General features: G+C 47.2%; 1 protein-coding gene across 1 annotated transcript in view; it reads right to left on the bottom strand.

The window, feature by feature from the left end:
- Positions 1-25,486, bottom strand: part of Abtb2 (ankyrin repeat and BTB domain containing 2) — a 153,817-nt gene that overhangs the window by 21,321 nt on the left and 107,010 nt on the right. The window contains 2 exon segments of the mRNA NM_134403.2: positions 14,178-14,391; positions 18,764-18,910. Coding sequence (NP_599230.2) covers positions 14,178-14,391; positions 18,764-18,910 — 361 coding nt within the window.

The raw sequence follows: 25,486 nt of genomic DNA, 5'->3' as shown, positions 1-25,486 counted from the left end.
AACTCACTGTATAGACCAGGTTGGCCTTAAACCCACACGATCTGCCTCCTTCCGCTCTTGAGAGCTCTTGAGAGCACGTGCTTCTACCTGTAGCACTGTGCAGGATTCGGTCACTGTCAACTTGACATAATCTAGAATCAGTTGGGAAGACAGAATCTCAATTGTGGAATTTTCCAGATCAGACTTGCCTGTGGCCATGTCTGTGAGAGACTGCCTTGATCGATGATTGATGAGGGGGAACCTAGCTCACTGTGGACAACACCATCCCTAGGAAGGTAAGTCTGGACAACCCACCAAGAAGGCCAGCCGAGCAGGAGGCAGTACACAATGTTCCTCCATGGTTTTTGCTTGAGTTCGTGACCTGGTTACCCTCATGACAAACTGTAACTTGTCAGATGAAGTAAACCCTTTCCATCTCTAAGTTCCTTTGGTCAGGGTTTTTTTTTTTTTTTTTTTTTGTTTTTTGTTTTTTGTTTTTTGTTTTTTTAATTGTAGCACAGAAAAGACAGCTAGCATGGTATGTAAGGAAACACTGCCCAGAGCTGTCAAACGGCAGCAGGCCCAGGGCTGGAACTCTGCCCTGATGGCACACAGTCCCTGTGAACCCTGACTGGCATAGGGCTTTCACACACATCCATCAATCAGGGTCCTGAGGACCTGGGATCATCATGGGCAGTGCCCTCCCTTAAAGAAAGTTCTAGTGGCTTCAGTAGCACTGGGACCTCAGGAAGGCCATTGACCTCTGTGGACCTGGCTTTCTATTAAAGAAGGGGTTAGAGTAATGTTTATACACTTTCTTCCATGGTCAGAAGACTTCTTTACCTGTAGACTCTGTAGTAACTGTACCTTCGGACCAGAGACACAATGTATGGTTCTGGAAGGAGACTGGCTGGCTGGCTGGCTGGCTGACTGGCATCAGGTGTTTTCCCACTGATCAAAACCCTGTGACTGGACCAGTAGCTTCATCTCTTCTAGTCACAATTTCCATATGAACAAAATGGGTCTAAATTATAGGAGTACCTCCCAAGACAGCTATAAGTATATACACAAAGTGCTTAGCAGAAGAACATCGGGGACATGGTATGTTCTCCATAAACATTAACTATTCTTACTGCTTTAGTATCTGTTGATAGAGAAAACACATAATAGAAATCCGGCTGCCTCAGCTCCAGCCTTCTTACAGGTCAGCTGACTCCCCGCCTTCTCGCTGCCAGCATAAACACGTAAGCCTGCAGGCAGGCTGCCCACGAGCCACTCAAGCCCAGCTCATAAAACAGAAAACAAATGCAACCACTATGTTGAGAGTGAGCTACAAAGTTTCTGGAGGCACAAACTCTTGCCTTGGCAATAAAGAGACTTACACAGGAGAGGTGACTACAAAAATCATAGTCCTAGAGGCTTGTGGGTCACCAACATGTGGTAGTAGGGGGCAACTTTAAGGGATCAGCAGCTCCCAAAACATACTGCATGCTATTTGTGCCTAATCAGTCTTTATCTCTGTCTGTCTGTCTGTCTCTGTGTCTCTGTCTCTGTGCCTCTGTCTCTGTCTCTGTCTCTCTCTCTCACACACACACACACACACACACACACAAGCTTTGGAAGGTCTTGATTTTAAGAGGCCCCTGCAGCCTGGGAAAAGCTTACCCCGCCCATGTGTGATCTATCAGGACAACAGTCCCATAAACAGTGTCTTTACACCACAGGACAGGGAACCTCTAATCTCTAACTCAAAGAGGCTCTTTCTTTCTTGAGGTGGGAAGGGGCCTTGGAAGAAGAGTTAGGTTAGTAAAAGATGGACACTGGCTTATACCTATAGGCCATGTAGCCCTAACCGTGGGCAAGAGAGAGTCTTATGCCTCTGTTCCCAACCTGATGTCTGAGGTCTGTACCCCTTTGACTCTCTTACAGGAAGAATTGGGGGAAGAACAAAGATGCCTACTGGCCGAGGCTATGAGATGAGGCATCAGCTTCACGAGGCTGGGCCAGGGGTTTACTTGCTTGTGTGTGTAGGGCACAGCAACTCATGGGCTGGTAGAGTAGGAACACGGACAGCAGTTTTAGTTTTACTCCCAAGGACATTTCTCCATCTTCACACAGCCTGAGAGCACTAAGAAAGAAGGAGCAGAGGAGCTTGAGAGCTGAGGCAGGAGACTGCTACTGTGGTTTTTTGGCCTCAGATCTCAGTTTCTCCAGTTTTGCTCCACCTTCAACAGGAGGCCCAGTAGAACTATAGGGCTGCTTGGACGGGTTCCTCTTTCCACAGACCTCACTGTAAAGCACGCTGCCCCTTGCCTTCCATCCGACCATATGGGCAGGCAGGGAGCAGGATTGAAATGTTGCAAAGATCGCCAGATTCTTCCACCAAGTGATGATTCCACAGACAGAATTCTCTGGAAGAGTTGGGGTTGGCTCTGAAGTGCCAGCCTGAGGCTTTCTTCCTGGTTTCTCTAAGACTTCCAGAGCTGCTGTGGCCCCAAACCAAGCCAAACGCCCATGTAGAATAAAGCCAATATTGTCCTACTGTAGTCACATTCCAACCCAGCACAAAGAAAGGGATTCTAGTTCGCCTTACATCTTGGACTAATTACTTTCCTAGAATTGCTTGGTAAACCAGCATGGTTTGGCTCAGCTTGGAGTAGAGCTAAGCACGTTTCTCTTCCTAGACCCCCAGGCCTGTGTCCCCCTGGCTGAGCCTCGCGGCCTCAGAACACTGGGCTGATCATAGCAGGATCCCTGTTTAGAATCAGGTGACTTCTGTTGAAGGTAGGGCTTTGGCTTTCTGGGGATGGGGCTGATACAGTTTCTTGTTAAAACTCATCTGGTTCAGATTAGAGGAACTAGAAGAAGCTTGCCACATGTGCTACACATGTGATGATTTCTAGGTTTTTGTTGTTTTGTTGGGGCTTGGGATTGAACTCGGGTCCTTGAACATGTTAAGTGCTCTACCGCCGAGTTATATCCCAGGCTTCCAGGGTACTGTTTGCTTTTTGCTTGCTTGCCTGGTTTTGAGACAAGGTCTTGTTATGTACTCCTAACTGGTCCAGAGCTCACTCTGTAGATCAGATGATCATGCTGCTTCCCACATGATCCTTCTGACTCTGACTCTTGAGTCCTGGGATTACAAGTGTATACACCCTGTCTGGCTTTCCCCACTTTGCTAGACTGTTGTCCAGGCTAGCCTTGAACCTCGGAGTTCAAGTGACTCCTTGTATTAGCCCACCAGGATTGGGATGGTTGCCTTGACAGACTAAATTTAATGGTATTTTGATTTCAATTTCAAACGTGGCCTAGTCACGATGAGGTACGATCCTTTCCTGGCCTCACGTTAGTGGCAGCTCTACAGGTCTCAAAGGAGCCATCAGCAATGATGTGTAATCAACTGTGTGACCACTGGGACACGAGGATGAAACGGTACAATCACCGATGAGTACGTTTTACAGAGCAGGTAATTTTAAGTCCCTTACATCCACTGATTAATCCTCACAGGTACTTTATAAAGCAGGTACTATCACTATTAGTGTGTACTCTTGCACATGGGCAAACAGAGGACCCAGTGTCATTCATGTAGCAGTGACAGAGCTGAGGTGTGAACCAGGAAGTGAATACCATCCAAGGTCCTTCTAAGAATATATTTCATGACCACTCAGTTTGTCCTTTAGCTCTATTTTTGTTTTGCTTTAATTTTACAAATTATTCATGTGTATGTGTGTGCGTGCATGCGTGCGTGCATGCGTGCATGCGTGTGTGTGTGTGTGTGTGTGACTGTGTATGATAGAAAGTCAGTCCTTTCTATCATGTAGATCCCAAGAATCTAACAACTCAGGTCATCAGGCTTGAATGCAGCCCCTACCTGCTGAGCCATCTTGCTGCCTGCCTTTACCTCTTTGATAAGGTGTCACCATGCAGTCTAGGCTAACCTTGAGCTTACTATGTAGACTAGGCAGGCCTTCCACATCCCCTGTGTCCCTAGTCAGTGGTGTGTGTCACCATGTCTGGCTGACTTACCATGCTTTACCTAATGGTATTTGAACTCTGGGACCTGGTGAGTCTGCATCCTCACAGCCGTCGTGCTTCTTACTTTTAGCTCAGTATCCAACAACATTTATTACACACTGTCTATATTCACGATCAGCCTCTGGGCATCTAGGCATGGGAGCACACATCTGTAACTCTAGCACTTGGGAGACAGTGGTAAGAATGACCATCTGGCCTACAGAATGAATTTAACACTAGACTAGGCTATGTAGCAAGACCAGACTGGATCGCAAGAACACAAAACAAAACCAAAAATGAAATAGTGCCCAGATCAATGAATTTTTTTACTTTGGGATATTTTTAAGTAATGATGGTTCTATTCTACCAAGATGTGACCCATCTCGAAATGAAAGGCATCTGTAACATGTCTCGCAATCTGGAGCACTTTTGAGAGAGAAGGGGAGAGCTGCTGCCAACACAGGGATGTGCAGGTGTAAAGTGGACCTTCATCCTCACAGTGTTACGACACTTAACTAGACAATCTTTCTCTACAGCGGCCCCTCTGCTGGCCCACATGGCCTGTTTTGCAAGGGCATTTCCTCCCACCCACCCGCTTGGCATGCTTTCAGCAACATGCCCTACCAGGGCTCACCAGGTTTGTATTCTTTTATTTGCATGGGATTTTGTGGGCTTTTCCCTTGAGTACAATTTTTCTAAGGCTCACTGTCATCTCCTGCCATCCTTCAGCACAGAAACTCCATTAGGAGCCATCTACCGAGTTCATAACAAAGGGCATATTTCCTATTCAGCCCTTGGGTAATGTTCTTAGGGGCCCATTCATTTTTGAGCTGCACTCTGAAGATAAAGAAGGACTTCCTTGTCTTTTGCTCCTGAAGGCTTCAGGTAACTTCAGGTAAAAACAATTAATTCCTAGATAAAAAGATGGCCATGTCCCATGAGGACCTCCCAGAACCAGACAGACTGGGGCTAAGGTGGCTCTAGGAAAGTAGCTAGAATACTGGGATAAGGCAGGGAGAGGGAGAGGCAGATATGGTGATGTGGTTGTGCTAGCATGCAGTCTTGAGTCATGATGGAGAGAAAACAACCCCGTCTTTGGTGGCTGGCCTTGACGCCCAGTGGTATCTTATGTGGGTGAGGTCTAGGTGCCAATGGAGACTACATGCAGGCCACCATCACATTCTTTTCCACATAGCAGGGAGGGTCTTAAGCCTTCATAGTTGAGGCTATCAGATCCACTCTGGCCAGCATGTCTCAGCACTGCTGCCTAGAGGGTAGTGACTGACCCAGCAGGCCAGGGTATCACTGCTACCCACACACTGGGTGGTAAGAGTGTGATAGCAAGCCTCTTCCAACTCCTGTGTGGTATGGTTCTCTTGGATAGGTCACACCTCATCCACAGGGCCCAATGCTGCTATATGCCAGAGACCCACTTGCTCATTCTATGCTTGCATGACACAGCTAAGGACCTACATTCTCTCACCATCTAAAAGACACACAAGCAAGGACTTCTGCAAGCACTCTTATCTTGTGGGCACTTGCCATAGCTCATTGGCCTCTACCAGGAAGGTAGCCTCATCAGGATCCCAGGGCTCAGTTGTACTGAAGACAACTTCATTTAGCTACCTGGTGGAGTCTTTGGGCTAGACCTTTATGTTGTGTGGAATATTTAAAAAGGGCGGATTCAGAGGGAGGAAGGAAGGAAGATAGAAGAAGAGAAAGAAGATCCAGATTCCACACGGCTTTAAATAGCCACAGGTGGCTATGAATATCTTAAAAGGGGTGGATAATTATTGGACAATTTATCTGATCTAGGTGGGCAGTTTATATCAATATCAATTTGCTCTGAGTTCATTGTGTGGATGTTTTGTGGGGTGATAATTTACCAATATAAATTTGACTGATAATTTACAAGTCTCTAGAGTTTTGACTTTACTGGGATTTGTGACAGCTAACCACAGGGAGCGGATAGCTGGGAATGTGGGCAGAACCCACAGCAAGAGAACAGCAAGATTGGTGGTTGCTGCACGGGGCTAGCCATGGAGGAAATGAGACCCCTGGGGCCACAGAGTAGCTGGTGTTAGCGAGCGATGGTGCCCTTTTAAAATATTTCACAAAACACCTTGAAATGAGTATTTCTATTCAAACATAGCTGAGTGAAATCATTCTATGTTTGCTTCCCCAATCACCTGCAGTCTAGGGAAGAAAAGCGACAAACTTGAACCACATACAGAGCTTCTACAAATTTCTGGAAAACAACACATGTTGAACTTGAGGTGGACATAGATGAACATGTGTGGAGAGAAATTCCTGATAGGTAGAGAGTGACCCCATGGGTGGGGATGAGGATATGGATGGATGGAAGCATGTGTTCTACCACAGTCAGAAATGAGGAAGAAAAGGCAAGCTCCTGGGCTGACTCTAACCCTGCTTTCTACACACACAGCCCAACTGTAGCCCTGTGAATTCTCTGGCATGGACTTCTCAATTGCATACTATATTGCTAGTATCTGGACACCAACTTATGCCAAGCAAGCCTGAGGCCATTTGCATATTACCTCTGACCCTTCGGCTGCTTGCTAGGGGCATTTGGCACCAGTTCATGTTTTGCCAGTGTGACAGTCAAGGCCCACTCAGGTCATATAGCAGTCAACCATAACTAGACTGGCTAGTTAATGGCCCTTAGAAAACATGACAAGTGTACTGGGAGGTCTTTCATGATGTCCAGCTGCCACATAAGGCACACTGAACCTGCTGGCTGATAGAGAAGTAGGAGTTGTAATGGATCACCTCCATGGGCCATGTACCCATGCGCCCAGACTCCAGCTTTGTACTCACAACCTCAACAGGTTCTGAACTAGAGTCTCGAAGGGCGCACCCCAGGCTTAAGGAGTATTAAAAACCCCATTCCAAAACTGCACATAGTAAACAGTGGAAAGGGAGGGGGCAGGGCAAGTCACAGCCAGCTGAGAGGCTGCTTGTCTGGGTTGTGTGGGAAGGAATAAGTCTAAGAAGATGCCTGGAAGGCAGGTGAGGGCAGGCCAGAAACGAGCCTGGTCTGGCTCTTGATCTACCAAAGCTCCTAGCTGCTCTCACTGTCAGGGTCTACACCATCTCCAGAAGGGCCTAAAGAAGCACCTCAGAAAAGCAGGAGCAGTTCCCCTGAGAGCTGGGATTTCCTCACATGAGGCACTCAGAAACCCAGCCATACTATAGACAAAAGGGATTGTTGCTGTCATGTTAAAAAAAAAAAAAAAAAACCCAACCAACTCCAAATGAATGAAGCCTGGGCCAGGCAGTTCCCAGTCTTCTTTTTTTTTTTTTTTTTTTTTTTTTTTTTGTGAAGACTGGCGGTTGCAACAATGAGGCAGGAAGTCCCAGGCAACGGGCAGCCCGCAGGGGCACTTGTCAGAGGCCTGGCCAGGATCCTGTTCTGTCTCCGTACTCTATTATCTGGCACTGCCACTTTCTTTGTCTGCCCCAAATCCCTGGCTCGCTCCTTCTCGGATGTTGGCAGATGCCCACATTCAGGCTGGCCACCCAGAGCTAGCAAACCAAGTCTGATGGGAAGCAATTGAGAGCCAGCCACCCATGTCACAGTGGAGGGGAGGGAGCTGATGGAGAGGTCCGAGACTTGCCCTCTCAGTCTTCGAGGGCAAGAGACTTACCATTGTGCACAGTAAGAAGTCCCTGGTTTGTTATAATCAGAATTCCTGGCCTGAACTCGACTCTGCCTCTTCCTAGCTGAGATCTTGGCATGTCTGGGGCCTTCTCAGGACCTCAGTCCTGCTCAGACCTACAGTCTGCTGTAAATGGGAACAAGAAAAGTTTCCTCCAAGAACTATGGGCAAAGAACTGTTAGAGAGCTGTGTAAAGTGCTTCAGAGACTGGCAGGCTTGGTCTTGATGTTGAGAGTCTACACAAATTCCCTTAATGTTCTCTAAGGATGATGCACCCTGGACTGCCATCAGAAGTGACTCCCTTACCCTCTGGACTGTGGGTAAGAAAAGGGATGGAAAAGTTAGAGTAACATTCTGCTAAGCTAAATTCTTGCTTCTTACCGAAACAATGATAATCAAATCAGATCATATTGCTCCTAGGTATGCATTGGCAGCAGGTCACACACAGGTACCATGGTAGCCCAACCTCAATGAGCAGGAGGCCAGAACACAATACAAAATCAATGTTGGAAAATGACTGATAGTTTGCTTGGCCAGAGAAAAACCCAGGCTGTAGAATATTTTGAATCCTTGGGTAGCAGTCTACAATATATCTAAACTCTAACAGATCTATAAACACTTTAGTTTCAAACAATTCTCATTTTACCTTCATCCTCAACTTGGGACATCTGGTCTACCTCCATCCTCTTTGCTCTTCACAGGTTTCTTACCTACTGCTGAGTTATATGAAAGTAAAGCCTGACACTGAAGAAGGAGGTAAGCAAAGGGAAGAAAATACATACTTTGAGTATACATGATTTTTAAGCTTACCAATGTTTTGGGATTATCTGTGAACTAAACATGACAGCTATTTTAGTCCTTCCATAAGTTTATGATAATAACTCATTAGCAACAACTAAAAATGGGGAGCTTATTCCATGTATTATCCTATTTGATCCCCATGAACTCAGCTGGAAATAGGTCAAGTCATTTTCATTTCAAGTAAGAGGTTTGGGAAATTAAAACGCTTGCTTGTAGACATAGCTGGTAAATAATAAAGCAGGAACTCCTTTGCTCTAACTTCACAGGCCCCAACCATTAGGTGCCACTGATTATTTTCCTAACTGAAGACAATATTTAACTGACTATTGTGTTTCAGGGACTGTTCTGTGTGTTAATGACATCTAAGAAACAAGGGAGACTTGTACTGCTTACATTAACATTAAATAAGGTCATTTCAAATAGAAAAAAGAGGGAGAGACAACAGGTTATGTCTTGGGTGGGAGAGACAGTTTGCTGTGTGCTCTGAAAACTACATACCAGTCCTTTTGGAGGTTACTGGAAATGTCAACTGGGGGAACATGGAAGAATACTTAAATCACTCAATAGCTATTATTTCATTTACTTCCATTTTGGGTAAACAGATGGGAGATTTAATGCACAAAAAGCGGGGAAGAGGCAGGGAGAAAAGAGCTTAACATTGCAAATCTTCTTGATGTGGTATTTAAGGGAATCACAAGTCAGTAGCTTGAAGCTCCCATCACCATCATTTCTATTATGTGGTAAGAAAACACTTTCGCAAGCTGAGCAAAAGATTAACGAGCCACTTAGATGCAACACTCTGAACGCCAACCGGTGGGTGCCTCCAAACATCACCCTTCTGCATCTGGAATAGAACAAAGGAAAATAATGCCTGTCCTCACTGTGGGGCTCATCTGTGTAAGGATCATGCCCCCAGAACTTGGAGAGCACCTAAAGAAGCAGGCCTGGAATTCCATATTACCAAGAAGGAACAGTCTCTTGGAATCAGGAAGAAATGCTGAACTGGACTCTTAGAACACATCTCTGAGGATATGCTCTCCAATGGCAAATTACTACCCCACAGCCTGCCATTGAAACATTTGCTAAATAGGAACTGGTAATGATTGGGGGATGAGTGGGGGCTGTCCTACATTTGCCATATTTGCACTTAGGAATACCAGAAGCCCTGTGCTTTTGTTGTCTAAGCCATGCTTAAGTTTGAATTTTCTCTGGTTGTGTTTTGAGGGCTGGGTAAAGCTCCAGGTTTGATCTATCAGAGATTCTCCTGAATATGGTAATGAAGACTTCACATACACCACATGCCAGATACTGTGTGTGTGTGTGTGTGTGTGTGTATCTTAGAGCATCCTGAAGTTACTACTATTGTTCCTATGCTAAGCAGGATTGAGACACAAAGCTGAAATGACAGTCATGAGGCCATCTGGTTTGGGGATTTGAAGCTGGTTAGGCTTCGAGCCAGAAACACACTGCCACAGAGCTTAAGCTTCCTTCACACTGATGACCGAAGGTTGTGAAATGCAGCAACGTTGAGTTCAAAAAGTATGTCTTTGAGCTCAGCTTTATCCTTTAGATAAAGCTATACCAACTGAATGAAGACTCAACAACACCAGGTCTTGCAAGGTTCCATTCCAGTACAGACACTCTTGGTTTAGGGTCTGAGATGCTGGCAGGCTCCAACCCTCTGGAGGAGATCTCCCTCCACAAAAAGGCACTGTGTAGAGCTGAGGGAGGGAGGAAAGGAACTGGAGCTAAGACCCAAGTTATGAGCAAGTAGCCTGGTAGCCATCCACTGTAATTGCCACTCTGTCTTCCTGGCCTTACTTCTTCAGGGTCCTGGACTGTGATGCACAGGTCTGGTCACCTTCCCCCAATCTGACCCCTCTGAACATTTAGCTCTGTGTCTTCTTCTATTCTTAATGATTGATGACACCGTCCAGCATTTGCTGGCAGGAGAACAGGTCTCTTGCCTCTCATGCATGTCTACACAGTCCTCCTTCTCCTCATTCCTCAGGATGGTTACAGTCTAGGCTGCCACTCCAGCTGGCCAACCCTCTGCCTCCAGGCACTACCACCATCAAGGACCACATGGCCAGATGGTTGCCCATCATCTTCCAGGCCTCAGGGGAGGGAGGCGCAGACTCCTGGATCCCTGACAAGAGCTTCTTTCACTTTCTAAGATTAATCTTGTAGTGTCACACCCCACAAGGCAGCAGCTGTGACTAACCCTGTGTTCTAGGCTCTGCCTAGTATGTCTGGCTGGTGCTGTGACACTGAGCTGCCAGGAAGCAAGGCATCCTGGGAGGGCAGAGCTCTCAAGGGTAACAAGTGGGGTCCTGGTAGAGGAGAGGCAGGTGAGGCTACAGGGGCCTTGAGCAGGTAGACATGAAAGCTGGGACCCACTCCTGATATCTGAGAGTTTTAGGGCCAGGGAGAAGAACAATCTGAAACACTGTAAAGAGCCAAGGGCCCAGAGCTCAGGAGGGTAGTTCTAATCTCTTCTAGTCATTCACTAGTTAGGCCCAGGCCTGATACACCACCCTTCTGATAAATATGATCATAACAAACAGAAATGGATAGAATGCTCTTTAAAAGGGACATCATGATACATCTCACAGCACACATACAACCCGCCCCAGTGTAGGGCTATTTTCCCATACGTGAATGGAACTCAGGACCCTGCAGCAGAGCGTGTACACTATTCCTGGATACTGCCTGATTCACAGCCATAGAATGCCTTCTTACTCCTTTCCACAAGCCCTGCCCTGCTTGTGACTCTAATTTCCTTTTTTTCCTTTTTCTTTTTAAGTCCCTTCCCAAGCACGGAGCTCACTGGTCTAGGGGAAGGTTGCCTTGCAGAGAGAGACAGAGGCCCCACTGAACAGTATAGGCTTAGAAGAGAATGTCACAACGTGCTCCACCCTAAAGGGCTGCTAGTATGTTGCTCCTCTATACTTGCAGCGCTATGGTCACTCAAGGTCCTCATATATTTCTTGTAACAAAAATAGAGAAGACTTGAATAACCACACCACCAGACCCTGGTCACCCAAATAAGTCCCCTAGGAATGAGGTAGTAAATGAGTTCACTTAATCCCAAAGAGACCCAGACATTGGTCCCCACGGAAGGGCTTCAGGCCAGACATTCACTACCATACCTGGAATCACAGGCTCTGACTGGTTTGGGTTACATGCTTCTGAGATGAGAAGAGAGGAAGGAAATCATGGGAGGAAGCAGGTAGAGTCAGGAGAGTGTTGTGAGCTCACAAGAACAAAGCCCTAGAATCCTAGAAAACTCCAGTTACTACAGGAAGGCAAATTTCCTCAGCCTTTTGGTGACGATGTTGGGGTGGCAGAGTCTCAAGGGGCTCTGGGGCACAGCCCAGCACTCTCCACAGCCTCTTGGGTCTGTCTTGTTCAGGAAAGCGTGAGGCACAGCAGGGCCTGCATCAGCAGAGGGGATCAGTTCACAAAGGGTTTTGTACCTGGGATCTCTGGAGCATCTGCTTTTCCGTATTAAGATTTGAAGATTTTGGATTTCACTGCTCCCACAGTGGTGGTTCCAATTTCCTACCAATCTAATACTTGTTTGAAATGATTCATGGAAAAATACCTTTGTGACCAGTAGACTCACGCTGCAGAGTGTGGTTTCTAGATAATTGGTTTCTAAACACATACACATGTGTATGTTACTATTCAAACTCAGTGGCTACCACCACATGCAGATAATGGACTCCTGCCATAGAGAAGCCTAATGCTGCCTGTTAGGATCATGGGGGAGGGGGCACTGCATATCCAGAGGCTGCTGCCACAAAATGCTTGGGTTGGGGTGGGAACCACAGCCTGAGGACCTAGAAGCCTGGCCCAGGGCAGCAGGCTCCTTGTCCAGTTTATCCAAGCTGGCTTTGCTGGGGGCTGGGTCTAGGCCTCACACCTCTCCAGATCCTTACCAAACAGCAAGCAGGTCTCCTCTCTTCTCTCTCTAACGCAGTCTGCCTAGCCCTTGTTCCTTCCCAGCCAACTTTTGCAACCACAACACTTTCTCCACAAAGCAGAAACAGCTGGGGTGGGGGGCCTGAGATTTGGCTCCGCCTCCTACTGTATGGGCTAGACTCTCAGAATGCCTTGGGTTCCAGCTGCAGCCTTGTTTTGGGTCAGGCCCAGATGGGCTCCCCAGCCTTCCAGAGAGAGAAAATGCTGCTGACATCATAGTGATAACAGTAATAGCAACAATGATGGTAGCATTTACTGCTAGCATTACTCCTGTGTGTGTGCCAGGACACTATTGCTTTGTTTCTTTCGGTTACAGGCTATATGGTGCAGTGGTTATGAGCACCGCCTCTGTGGTCTGGGCTAGTTACTGAGTCTTTCTGTGCCCTCCTTCCTGGTAGAACGTGAAAGGTAGGAATTCACACCCATAAAGTGCTCAGCATTGTGTTTGAAACATAGTAAATCCTCACTGGGCACCGGCCTTCCTGGAATGCTCTAACAGTCTTCTTTACCACTCCTGTATTTACAGCTGAGGTCAGGAAGCACCTGTGTTTAGAACCTTGCACAAAGGTCTCCAGGTTCATGAATGTCTGGGTCACAGCACTACATGCTCTGCTCCAAACATTACTGTATGTCCTCAGGAGTACCAGTGCTTCCTGGAAGCTGTCTGTAATCAACCAGAGCATGGAATTGTGCCTCCATGTATACACAAGACTGCAGAGGCCCTGGGGAAGGGGGCTTTGCTGAGGAGCAGGCTGATGTCACCTGAAGACAACAGAGGCAGCTGTTTTGCCTACAGGTATGTATGTATGTATGTATGTATGTATGTATGTATGTATGTATGTCAGCCATATGCACGCCTGGTGCTGGCAGAAGTCAAAAGAGGCCATCAGATCCCCTGAGACTGTATGTATAGATGATTGTGGATAGTTGCTATGTGGGTGGAAATCAAATCAAATCAAATTCTCCGGAGGAGCAGTGCTTAAACCACTGAGCTATCTTTCCAGTTCTGGTGAACTGTTTTTAAAAATCCTTTTAGGCCTAGACCTCTGAGACCTAGAACTGAAGTCCTGCCCTCAGGTTGACACAGCATTCAGGCATCCCCTACTCAAGCTCCTCATTGGATCACCCTTGGGAAGGCTACAGTGTGTAAGGATGTTCAGCTTACAAAAGGCTGGAGCCCTGAAGACAAAACAAAAACAAAAAACAAACAAACAAAAAAACCCCAAAACCCTGACTTAGCCTCTGTGTTCTCACCTAAGAAACAAGCACATGGGGCCAAACATGCCCAAGAGCTCTTATAACAGCGGCACTGTCACCCAAAGAGGTGACAGCTAGCACTGATAGAGGGCTAATTACCCCTATCCTCACGGTTTTTCTTAAAGCGCTTGCTCGCTCAGCCCCACTGCCACAGATCTTCGAGGATGTCTCGTTTTGTAGAGGAAACTGCTGTTTCTAAGAGCTGAGCTAGTTGGTGCAGGCTAAGCTGACCAACTCCACACTGAGACTAAAGCCCATTCACTTTCCACCCTCAGTGACCCCACAACACATCTGCCCTGGGTAAGGAATATCATATTACACATGGGCCTTCATCTGTCTGAGCACCCAGCCCACCCTTAAGACCTGCAAGCCAGCTCCAGGATGCTTCTTGCCCTATTAGAAGATAAATGTGTGTTGTGAGCATTTCCTACTTGGTGTTCAGGCAAAAATGATACCTACCGTTCATTATTCAGGGTCATTCTTGGGGGATCCAGGTTGGGGTTCTCCATGGACTCCATCTGTGGACATCTCAGGAAGTAGTAGAGTGTATGGAGAGCATCGGGGGACCATGTGATGGGCTGTGGTGGCTGGCGGGCCTGGCGAGCAGGGCTGGTGCCTGGGCACAGAGGGTGGCGCCCCTGCATGTGGTGCATGGCTCGAGAGACCAGATCACCTGGGAAGGAGGGAAAGGACAAGCCTGAGTTCCCAGCCCACGTTCTCCTAGGGTAGCAGCTTCCTTCACTTAGTATAATTATTGTTTACCCCAGAGTCAACAGGCTGAGGAGGAGACTGTCACCTAGATGCACAATAGCAATTTGGTTTCCCTTTCATTTCCAGTCTTGCCTTAACAGCTGAATTACAAACACTTGGCAGGGTTGTCCTCCTCCAGAACTTATGCTAATGTGCTTTCCTTTTCAACATCTCCACTCTCTCCACCGCCCTAGGGGCCTTCCCTCTGTTCTCTGACCATGGGAACCAGCCAAAGCACAGGCTCTGTGTAGAGTCTCTCTTACGCTGTCTTGTGCAAAACCCTGGGCCTTTGGAAGACTATGTACAGAGGATGCAGTTCACTAGAAACCCAACCCAATGCTTACAGTACGAGGGTCACATACATCCCATGTTAAGTTGGAGGCACTGAGACTTACTTTCTGAACATACCCCGACTCCATGTGTTCTGGTCACAAGGAAGCTGCAGTGGAGTATGTGGGCTGTCAACTAGTTGACTCTAAAGCCCATGAACTTCTTTGTGATAAGGGCTTTACCCTGCCTTACAGGAATCCGTGGGGTCATAGGTCCCCATATCCTGTGTTATGTTTCTGTCTTAGTCCTTTCAACATCCTAGCAGTCCCTGACAGGAAATGTCCCATCATTGTGTGAGGCCACAATGCTGAGAAAGGCTGGTCTGAAACCGCCCCACGCACCTGCAGGCCCCTCTGCTCTAGGACAAGTGGCGCCTTTGTGTTCTCCAGGCCTGAGAACTCAGGGGGGCTCTCCTGAGGGCCAGTCTCCCTGAACTCAGCAGTCCCTCACGGATGGCCCTATCCACAGGGAGCCTATGGACCCAGCCAACTCTATAGAGTAGCAGCAATGATCAGGTTTTAACTGTGCTTATGAAGTAACTACATCAGCAGAGACAACTCATTACTTTATCCATCAGCTTCCGTCACTCAGCTTACGGGTGTCTGATTCTGCATTTCTTGTGTTCCAGAGCCCTTCAGAATCTCCCCCACACAAGGCTGTCAGAACTGCCCGATGAGTAAAGGACGTAGTACTGTGCATGCATTTCATTTTCAAATGCTACAATAGTTAAGGCTTGACTTAAGCCTATTGACTGCCAAGTCCTCCCAGTACAGCCACAGAGATGGGCACTGGCTACAAGCAGGGATGAATGACCACAGCTGGAACATCCCACTCAGGAAGAGCCCTCCAGTTGCTACCCCGACCAGGGTGGGCACCGGCTCTTCCCTCCTCACTCTTTTCATTCCCCAAATTATAGTTGTTGCCTGGGGACTCTGGCCAATCCCAGGGCCAAAAGGGCTGGTGATAGTGGGGTCAGGATACTGGCCCATGTCCACAGACTCTTGACTGCATTAGTCTGGGACGGGATATGATATCTTTAAAATGTTAAGTCCTTTAGTGATTTTAATACTCAGCCCTAAAAATCATCACTGAGAAACCTGATTGAGATGATACTCCAGAGTCCAACACTTGTGGCTTCAGATCAAAGGTCAACTACTTCTAGTCTGTGTGCTTTAAGTAATGATCAGAGCCTCAGTTTCCTTGTCTGTGAAATGGAAATGCTAGCACACAATCAATTCTGAGGAGTCAAAGGAATAATAATTGAGAAGCACTTAACCTCTTTGGAACCAAGCCCTTATTTATTAAAGCTGAAGATAATACCAGCATCACTGACTTCCTGTTATCAACATTCCTCCATCCTATCTGAGCCTCCTGAGGTCCTCGGGACCACCACCTACAGTCACACACTGCCCCACAGTTGCCAGGACAAGGAGTCTGGTACTGCAAGGCCAGATCCCAGCCCTGGCCTGGAGCTCCTCGGTGGCAGAAACTGGCACTAAGAGCAGCAGGGGCTGTGCCAGTACCAGCTGAGTTGGTGGCAGAAAGCCGAAACCTGGCTCGCTTTTCTCTAGGTCTAAATGTTGTAACAGTGGTGAAACATAGGACTACAAGAAAGAGAAATCAAAGTGTCTGAGATAGCATCAAAGAGATGCTGTGTTGAGATAGCATTCCAAAAGCTGGACAAGGTAGGAGTCATTAGCATTAATTATTGTTATTGCTTTATTGTTATTGGTGGAGCGCCCTTCGGCAGCTCATTTCGAGCCAGAATGCAGGTAAGAGATTTAAGGCAGCAAGGGGAAAAGTTGCTTCTGGAATTTTCCTTTAACAGAACACAGGACACAGGGGCTCAGAGGTTCAGAAAACCCACGAAGGTGGCAGAGAAGAGTTATCTGGCTTCCTCATCTAAACCCTTGCTAAGGGTAGTTCTTCTCCAAGACCAAGGGACAGCTGCCTGGAGACAACGCAAACAGGACATGTGTAAAAGCTTAGGCAGCTCCACAACCCATTTTTGGCCAAAGCCACAGCTTGCCTTGGAATCTCTCCTGGGTGATTTTTAACTCCTGTCATTTTTCTATTTTGTAAGCTTTATAGTAGACAGAAAAACACCCAACACAACAACAAACCCCATAGGCAAAAATCGCATCTAATCTTTAGAGCCACCTTGGAAGAAGGTTTTTATTTCCATTATAGAAAAAGAGAAAGTAAGCTACCAGGGGTTTAAGAATGGGTCACAGCTGCAAAGAGCATGAAAGTTAGCTAGGACTAGACCTGGGGCCTCACCTCCCCTACCATGCTCTGTGAACTGGGAGAGGCCACACACTGGTACCAGCCAAGAACCTGTTAATAGTTCACAGCTTAATTCTAGAAATGAAGAGTGGATTTTTAAAAAGGTACCCATAGGGCTAGAGATGTAGCTCATTTGATAGAGTGCCTGCCTAGCATGCATGAAGCCCGGAGTTTGGTCTGCAACATGGAATAACCTGGGGCTTGCCCCGTCGTGCCTATAATCCCAGCACTTAGAGGAGACAGGAAGGAGTAGCAGGATCAAAAGGTCAAGGTAATTTTCAACTATGCTGGTGAGTTTGAAGCCAGCCTGGGGTACCTGAGACCTTGTCTCAGGAAAAGAAAAATACCTGAAATGACATCCATAGCCATTTGATGGTGTTTATCTAAGAATGACTTTAAAAGTTCTGGCTTTCATTTTACATATCTTATCTCATTTTTCTAGATACCCATTTTAAATCTATTTTGCGATGTTTCGATCTGTAATTGAGCTCAGGGACTCCATGGTCCCTTGGCACAGTGTGCTCATGAATCGTTGAGCTGGCTGGGCTGGGCTGTCACGCAGGTGGATGTTTGGTACTCTTGGGACATCCCTGTATAGTTCTTGAGAAGTGACTGATCCCGAGCTCAAGGAGACCTTGGGCAGAGGCCCAGAACCACCCACTGGGCATGGGAAAGTGAGCCCTCACCCCACTAACCATGACTTGATTAGAGGTGCTGCGGCTTTCATGAAGGTTGTTCTAGCCCTCATTATGAGCCTCAAATAAACACAGCGGGTGAGAGTCTGGAACATAGCACTGTCTTCAAAATAAGCCCTCTAACATCTGGCCACCCTCAAAGAGAAGTGCTTTGTTTTCTGCTGGTTCTTTCTCTTTAAATTTTCATGAGTATGGAAGGGCAGAGCAAGCCCAAGGATCAGAGCTCCCCATGCAGCTAGACCTGTTAGAAGAATGTAGCTTCCTAACCTACCAGGCAGGCTGGCCCAGGCTAGGCACAGAGAGTTAATGCACTGAAAGCCTAGGGTGAATTCCAGGTCCATGGTGCCCAGTGCCAAGTATCACTAGCCTCATTAAAGTCTTTAGTGTCTGAATCAAAAATTAAAATATCTGCCTCCACCTCTGTCCCCTCCCCTACAGAGTAGGTTAGCAAAACTTTTGGTTTCAGAGGGAGGAACCAGGTAATGTGCTATGTAACATAGTCTGTTCTGTTGTCTCTCAGAAGATGCAATGGAGATGTCTTTCCTCAGTGTCCTAAGGAGCGCCAGGCCAAAATAGAGACCAAACCCAGGAGAGTATCAGAAGCCAAACTGGGTGGGACAGAACTCACCTCTTCTAATGCATACATGGGTTTACACTCATGTTCTTACACACATACTGAGTACCAGGAGCTGATGTTGGGGTGGTGAAAGTTCTCTGTACTGGGGAAAGCTGCAGGCAAAAGGGAGCAAGCCTCGGTCCTTGTGACTCTAACATTTTCTAGTCGGAATGGAAAACTAAATTATTTATGAGTAAATATGTAAGTTTCAAGTGGTGGCTAGTGCTTTGAATAGAACTGATGCCACAGATGAGAACTAGAGAAAGAGATGGGAGGTCATTTACACAGAGGACTTGGGAAGGCCTGTCTAAGCGCCAGAACCCAGTGGAGAGCTCTGCTTCACTTTCTCCCCCAAGCCCCATACTCACTCAGCTCGGAGATGCTGCCCACACAGGTAGCCAGGAGTGACTGCTCCAGTGTCCGAAGCTCCAGCTGAGCATAGGCATCTGCTCGCTCATCATGGCCCAGGGACCCACCATTGTAGGGACTGAAGTAGGCAGGGAGGGAGAGGACACCTGTTGGGGAACAAGATGGTGAAGTCACACTGGGAGAAGAAACTCTGCAGACCGTGTCACAGCTACTGTGCCCAGAGCTTGGCCCCATTCTCCTGTCCTGACCAACAGACTCATAGGACAAGCCCGACTGAGTCTTGGGAATGTGGGTCTTTGCTCTGCCTAGTGCCTCAGAGGTCACAATGAGAGAGAACTCAGTTCTGCTGGGGTTTTACTGATGTGTAGACAGAAATTGAAATTGCCAAGGACCTGGCCTGTAGGCTCCGGGCCCTTTACCAGGCTTCATTGGGCCTGAGTGCTACGGTCAGGGTTCTGGGGTGACATGGAGACCTGGCTTGCTCAGTTTTGATGATCACAATCCTGCTCCTTCAAAAGCCAGGTGCCCGCAGTCTTCCCACTTCCCAGCTCAGCCCAGAAGGCCAAGACAAGTCACTGTAAAGGGATGCTGCCCTCTCTACTTCACGAAGGGGACTGTCTCAGCCCCAAGCCAAGTGCAATTAGTGTTTCTCATTAGCACTTCAACAGCAGAGGAGGGAGCTTCAGAAGCATCCCAGGGGATGCCAGCTTGTAAATCTCTCCAGCTCACTGTGTAGTCTTTTAGCCTACACCAGAAAAGCAGAACCTGTGGCAGGAAGTGCTCCTGCAGTCAGAGCCTCCAGCAGGAATTCCCAAATCCTGGGAGCTGCTACTTCTCTGATAGGCTGTGCAAGCTTCTGCCTAGTGTTTGCTTATGTGTTGCTTGGAAAGAAAATAGTCATAGAAATCTTGCCAGTCATTTTCGGGGGAAAAAATCTAAAATTTCTTGAGAAACTGGGAGGGTCCTTAGAATGTGGCAAGACTGAGCTAAGAGTCTCCTCTCTGGCATGCAGGGATGTGACAAGAACACACAGCAGCAGGAGATTTTAGGACAGTCCTCTGGAGTTCATACACACTGTGCTGACATGTGCTACAGCAGATTCCCTGGGCTTTCTGTTAACGAGGGACAATGGAGGAAGAACCTACACAGGAACACAGTAGGAGTAGGAGTCAGGTCCAATTGACTGTGTACCCTTGACCCTCACCACCAGAACTCATTCTGTGGCTCGTGTGTGTGTGTGTGTGTGTGTGTGTGTGTGTGTGTGTGTGTGTGTGCGCACGCACAGCTGTTTAATTCAAGGCCCTTTCACTCATGCATGCTCCCCTCTGAGCCTGTGACATTTCTCTCTTGTGGGGCAAAGGTACATGGGCAGTCCTCCCCTGACCTGGGCCTTCCTGGCTACATCTCTCTGCACCATCCTGAAGGTACAGTGATAGTTCTGTCTACCCATCCTCCTTGGTGCCAGAGTAGCTGAGGCTAGCCCCTCTACTCCTCCCCTTACATGATCACAGCTAGCATTGGTTCCATGAGGCCTGAACCAAAGCACTTCCTCAAATATTTATTTCCATGGGAGGAGGAAGAGCATGTGGCTGGGTTACTCTCTAAAACTTGCTGGGTTCCCTAAGGCAGAACTTCTAACAACTGAGTAACCAAACACATTAGGGTGAACTAGCTTTAAGCATTAAAACGAGTTTAAAAAAAAAAAAAAGAGCCACAGTCTAAACAGCCAGGGTGGGGGTGGGGCTCCTTGGCGGCCCTAGTGCAGTCCAGCATCTCCTCCCTACTCCCTTTTCATTGACAGAAACAACACTGGGACATGTGGATCACATTTGCAGTTCTTATGGCAAGGGCACAGGAAATTCAGCTGACTTGTCAAAGGACTCCCAGTGAGAAATATTATGTCACTAGATCTGGTAACACGAGCAGGCAACTCTTAATAGCTTCCTATTTTGTTAGTTGTCTGCCATTCAAAGGAGCTTCCACTTAATACTGTAGCAAGAGTAATTATGAGCCCAATATTAATAATCAGAGCCACAGCTTTGCCATGAGTATCTTGCTTTTAAGAAATAGTTCCCTATCTTTTTTTTAAATATATATTTTGTTCTTTCAGCAAGGAAAATAATGCAGTCAGTATTAAAGCTGACTTAACGTTTTTTTAATCATTTATTTTTATTTTTATGTGCATCGGTGTTTTGCCTACATGTATGTCTGTGTGTGTCTGGGTGAGGATATCAGATTTTGGAGTTACAGACAGTTGTGAGCTGCCATGTGGGTACTGAGAGTTGAACCTGGGTCCTCTAGAAGAGCAGACAGCAACCACTGAGCCATCTCTCTATCCCACTTTAAAATGTGTATGTAGAATGCATGTATGGGGCATGTGTATGTATGGTGCATGCACACATTATGCATAGGTTTGAGTGCTCTTACACACTTGGAGGTCAGAGAAGGCCATCCTGTGTCCTGTGCTATCACTTCCTACCTTATTCCCTTGAGATGGGTCTCTCGCCCGTTTGGAGTACACAGAGAGTCCCAGTGACCCTCTTGGGTTACAGGCACATTCGCAGCCACAGCTGGTTTAATATGGATTTCAAACATAGGCCCTGATGCTTGCACAGCAAATACTCTCACTCACGGAACCCATCTCTCCAGTTCTGATTTAGAAAGAGACAGAGAGAGAGAGAGAGAGAGAGAGAGAGAGAGAGAGAGAGAGAGTGAGTGTATGTGTGTGTGTGTGCGCGCATGTCCCTCAGACTTCATGGGGTGCTATGCTCACCCTTCTCTTCTTACGGAGATCACCAGAAACTGAAAATGGGGTACTAGAATATGAACCTCATCACCGAAGAGATTCTTAGTTGCTGAAATGGAATGGGTATTTTAATTTTGGCCATCTTGTCCATTTAGGGTATAAAGGAGAGGGGATCTCTGTGGGTCTAATGTTTCTAAGAAAGAAACTCAAAGAACAAGAAATGGTTCTCTCTCTCTCTCTCTCTCTCTCTCTCTCTCTGTCTCCCCCCCCCACGCCTGTGTGTGCAGCATGTATGTGTAGATGACAATTCTCAATGTCTTCCACACCTTTGGTCTGACACAGGTCCTCTCATTGGCTTGAGCTTTGTTCTGCAGGCCAGGTAGATGGCCAGGTGGCCAGTAAGCTTCCAGGGCTCTCTCTGCCCAGCTCTCATTCTCTTGCCATCACTGGGACCACGAATCCACAGAGAGTCATGTCAGATTTCTAGTCAGATTTTCTCATATGGCTGCCCAATCCTTGAATCTTAGAATTCACTTTGTTTTGCAAGGCAGCAGCCCCCTCTTCCTCCTCCTCAGTTCCTAGCAGTACTACATCTACTCAGTTGCTGAACAAGAGATTTCCGAGTCATCCCTCTCCATTCTCTCCTCGGTCCATTCCACCAATCAGCCACCAGGCCTAACTGCTCTTACCACCTCAATATTTCAAAAACTGGTCATGGCCCCTGCTCCTAACCCTGGCCTCCCTGTTCCTCTCACCCTGGCCTCCCTGCTCTCTGTAACTTTCTCACACCTCCTTGTTGCCCTTGTGAAGAAATCCAACTGCCTTTGTTCAGGTGAAACTAGACAGTATCTTTCTTTCCTTCCCTGACACATAGGGGTGAGAAGCAATTTTCTGCTAGTAAACTGGCAAAACTCCCAGCATGTCCCCCAGCATGTCAGCAACTGGGAAGCCCAGCACACAAGAGTGACTTCTTCTCTGAGCTACTACGTTCCGGTGCTGTTCTCTCAGCTGACTCTAGTTCGTGGGTAGGAGTGGAGACAACCCATTTTCTTCCCAGTGAGTCTTCACTAGTGCCTAGAGAGGGTGGTGGTGAGCTGGGTGGAAAACTCCACCCTGAAGCCTGGGAACCCGCCTTCTCACAAGTAGGTGTCACCCAGGAATTAAGTCCGGTTTCTGCTTGAGAGGCACAGTCTCTGTCGGGTACATGCCATACCAGGAGCAGAAGGGCAGCACACTATGTTGACAAACCAGAATTTCAGTTCAGAGGAGAAGATGATTTCATCTGTTTCTCTGAAATACAGGACTAATATGAAGGCATCTCAAGTCCTCTCTAGCACTTGAGGGAACCCCTCCAGACCTCCCTCCATTTACTGCTCTAGTACTTAACTTCTAGTTTTTTGTTTTTTTTTTTAGGAGCTGGGGACTGAACCCAGGGCCTTGCGCTTGCTAGGCAAGCGCTCTACCACTGAGCTAAATCCCCAACCAGTACTTAACTTCTAAATGGTCAGCAGTGGAAATAAATAGAACTGGTGACTGCTGATTTCTCTGTGTTCACTTCACTCACAGTCACAACAGTGTGTGTGTGTGTGTGTGTGTGTGTGTGTGTGTGTGTGTGTGTGCGCGCGTGCGCACGCACGAACACATACAGGAGTGTCTGTGTGTGTCCCTGTGTAACTAACCCCCAACCTACCACCTCCCGACTCTGACAGTATTGAATATAAAAATGTCTTTTCTGTGGGACTGATTGCAGTTTTGATTTTTCAGACACTTCATCCTAAAGCCAGCAAGGCTGCAGCATAACTTCCCTCCAAACTCAGCAACCCATTACGGCATTCTCCCTAGACTTGCAAAGGCCTCCTGTGCGGTGAGCCTCCTTACTGCAGATCTGTAACTGCAGCACCCTTTCCCTGCTTAGGACCCTCTCCACCTACCACACATCCTTAAAACAAAGATCAGGACACACAGGGTTACCTTTTTTTACTGTTCTCGTGAGGACACATGAGGAGCTGGGGGCTTGGGTGGAACTCAATCTACAAGCTTCTGAAACCACAATTTATACCACCCCAAAATGGTTTCCAAAAGGCTTGCAGAATCCCACTCTCCAAAAGTGTTTCTACTCTCTGATTTGGATTTTGCCATGGAAGGGGTGGGTAGGGAGTTGACATGGTTGGGTTTTTGCTTGTTTGTTTGTTTTGTTTGAGGCGAGGTCTCGTGTATTCTAAGCTGTCTGCAAACTCCCTATGCAGTTGAGGATGGCCTTGAACCCCTGCCTTGAACCCCTGTATGTTCCAAGTGCTGAGATTATAAGCTTATACCACCAGGTTTAGCTCGAGATGAAATTTTATATATAGAAATTTAACACCCAGTTGCTGGGTATTAGCCATCCTTGGATAAATCACTAAGAAGCAAAGGCAGGAATATTATTCAAAGAGATTCAAATGAGGCACAAGGCAGTGGATCCTAAAACCTAACCGAATGCTATTTATCCTGACAGTCTAAGCTGGGAGGCAAGGGCAAGGGCGCCTCATGAGGCAACGGGAAGAGGAACAAAGTAAGAAGACGAAGTTGAAAGTGGCTTGAAATGCGCCTGGAAAACTGTCAATCATTCATAGAATGCAGATGACTCATCGAGAATAATCAAACGAACAGCTAATGCCTGGGTCAATCTGTCTTGTGGAGTTCAAACGAGGACAGCATTCTGAGACAGGGAGAGAGAAGTCTTTGTGTGTGCATGCACATGGAGCAGGGTGTCTAAACTGAGAACCAAATGCTGACCACCAGTGACTACCGAATGGAAGCAGACTTGTACATAGTCTATACTCTATGCCCAAACTTCTGAGCTCCTTCAAAGATCTACCAGTAAGCTATAACTATAGTGACTCATCCTCCCATAGACACAGGTCAACATGGGCTGGGCCACTTGACTAAAGCCTTGCTAGCAAACGGCAAAGTGAAATGCAAGCTGAGCAGCAACCACACTGCCTCTTAGAGGGGACTAAGGTTCAGACTCCAAGGGTGGGCGCACAGGGCTCTCCCTATTTAACCTGGAGACACATGCTTGCCTTCCCATCCAAACTGCAATTTCCCTCATCTCTCCCCATCTCTCCCCCTCAGTACTGGAGACTGAACCACCTAAATAATAGGCAAGTGCTCTCCACTGACCTCCTCTCCCTTTTTGAGATAAGAGTCTCACTAACTTGCCTGGGCTGCCTTGTGATTTCTACTGCCTCAGTTCCAAAGAGGCTGGGGTTATGGGCCTCTGGCACCAGGCATAGTTCATGTTCTCTTTAAAAATTTATTTTTATTATATTTATTTATTTTGGGTGAGTATATGAGTAAAGGTGTATGGGGGGCAGTGGGACTGATCTTCCCTCTCCACATGTGCACATGGAGATAAGAAGAAAAATGTGGATTCTCCCCTTCCACCATGGGGGTCTCAGGGATGGAACCCAGGGCTGCACAGGTCCTCATGCTTGAAGACAAGAGCTTTACCCACCAAACTATCTCACTCCCCAACTCCCTCTTTTAAGGGCAGAAATTAAAATCAAATAATCATCACTGTTTGGTCAATACCAGAAGATGGTCTTCCTGTCAGGTTTTGTGGGTGAACCAGAAGCTCATCACTAAGCAATAAAATGAAAGCACATGGTTACAACTGTCCAAGAGACACTCAAGTTGTTAGCCACTCACTTTCTCCTGAGAAGAAGGGTAGTTAAATGGCAGGCTTACCTGGCTAGGGGCTGAAAGCCCTGACAGCCTTATTCTGTCAGGAACTGGTGGTGTGGCTATCCTCTCCCTTAGTCTCTCAGTGAAGCCTAGACAGGGCAATGATTTGGAGAGAAGGAGGGGGCCAACAAAACACTAGACTGCCCCACAAAATAGAGCTCACGACTTCTCGAGTCCTCTGGAACATTCTGACACTTCCTTCTAGTTTAGTAGACATCATTTGGTCACAGACAACATACTGGCTGTTCAT

Source organism: Rattus norvegicus, chromosome 3, assembly GCF_036323735.1.
Source record: "Rattus norvegicus strain BN/NHsdMcwi chromosome 3, GRCr8, whole genome shotgun sequence".
NCBI lineage: Eukaryota > Metazoa > Chordata > Mammalia > Rodentia > Muridae > Rattus > Rattus norvegicus.
This window is presented reverse-complemented; position numbering and strand designations above follow the sequence as displayed.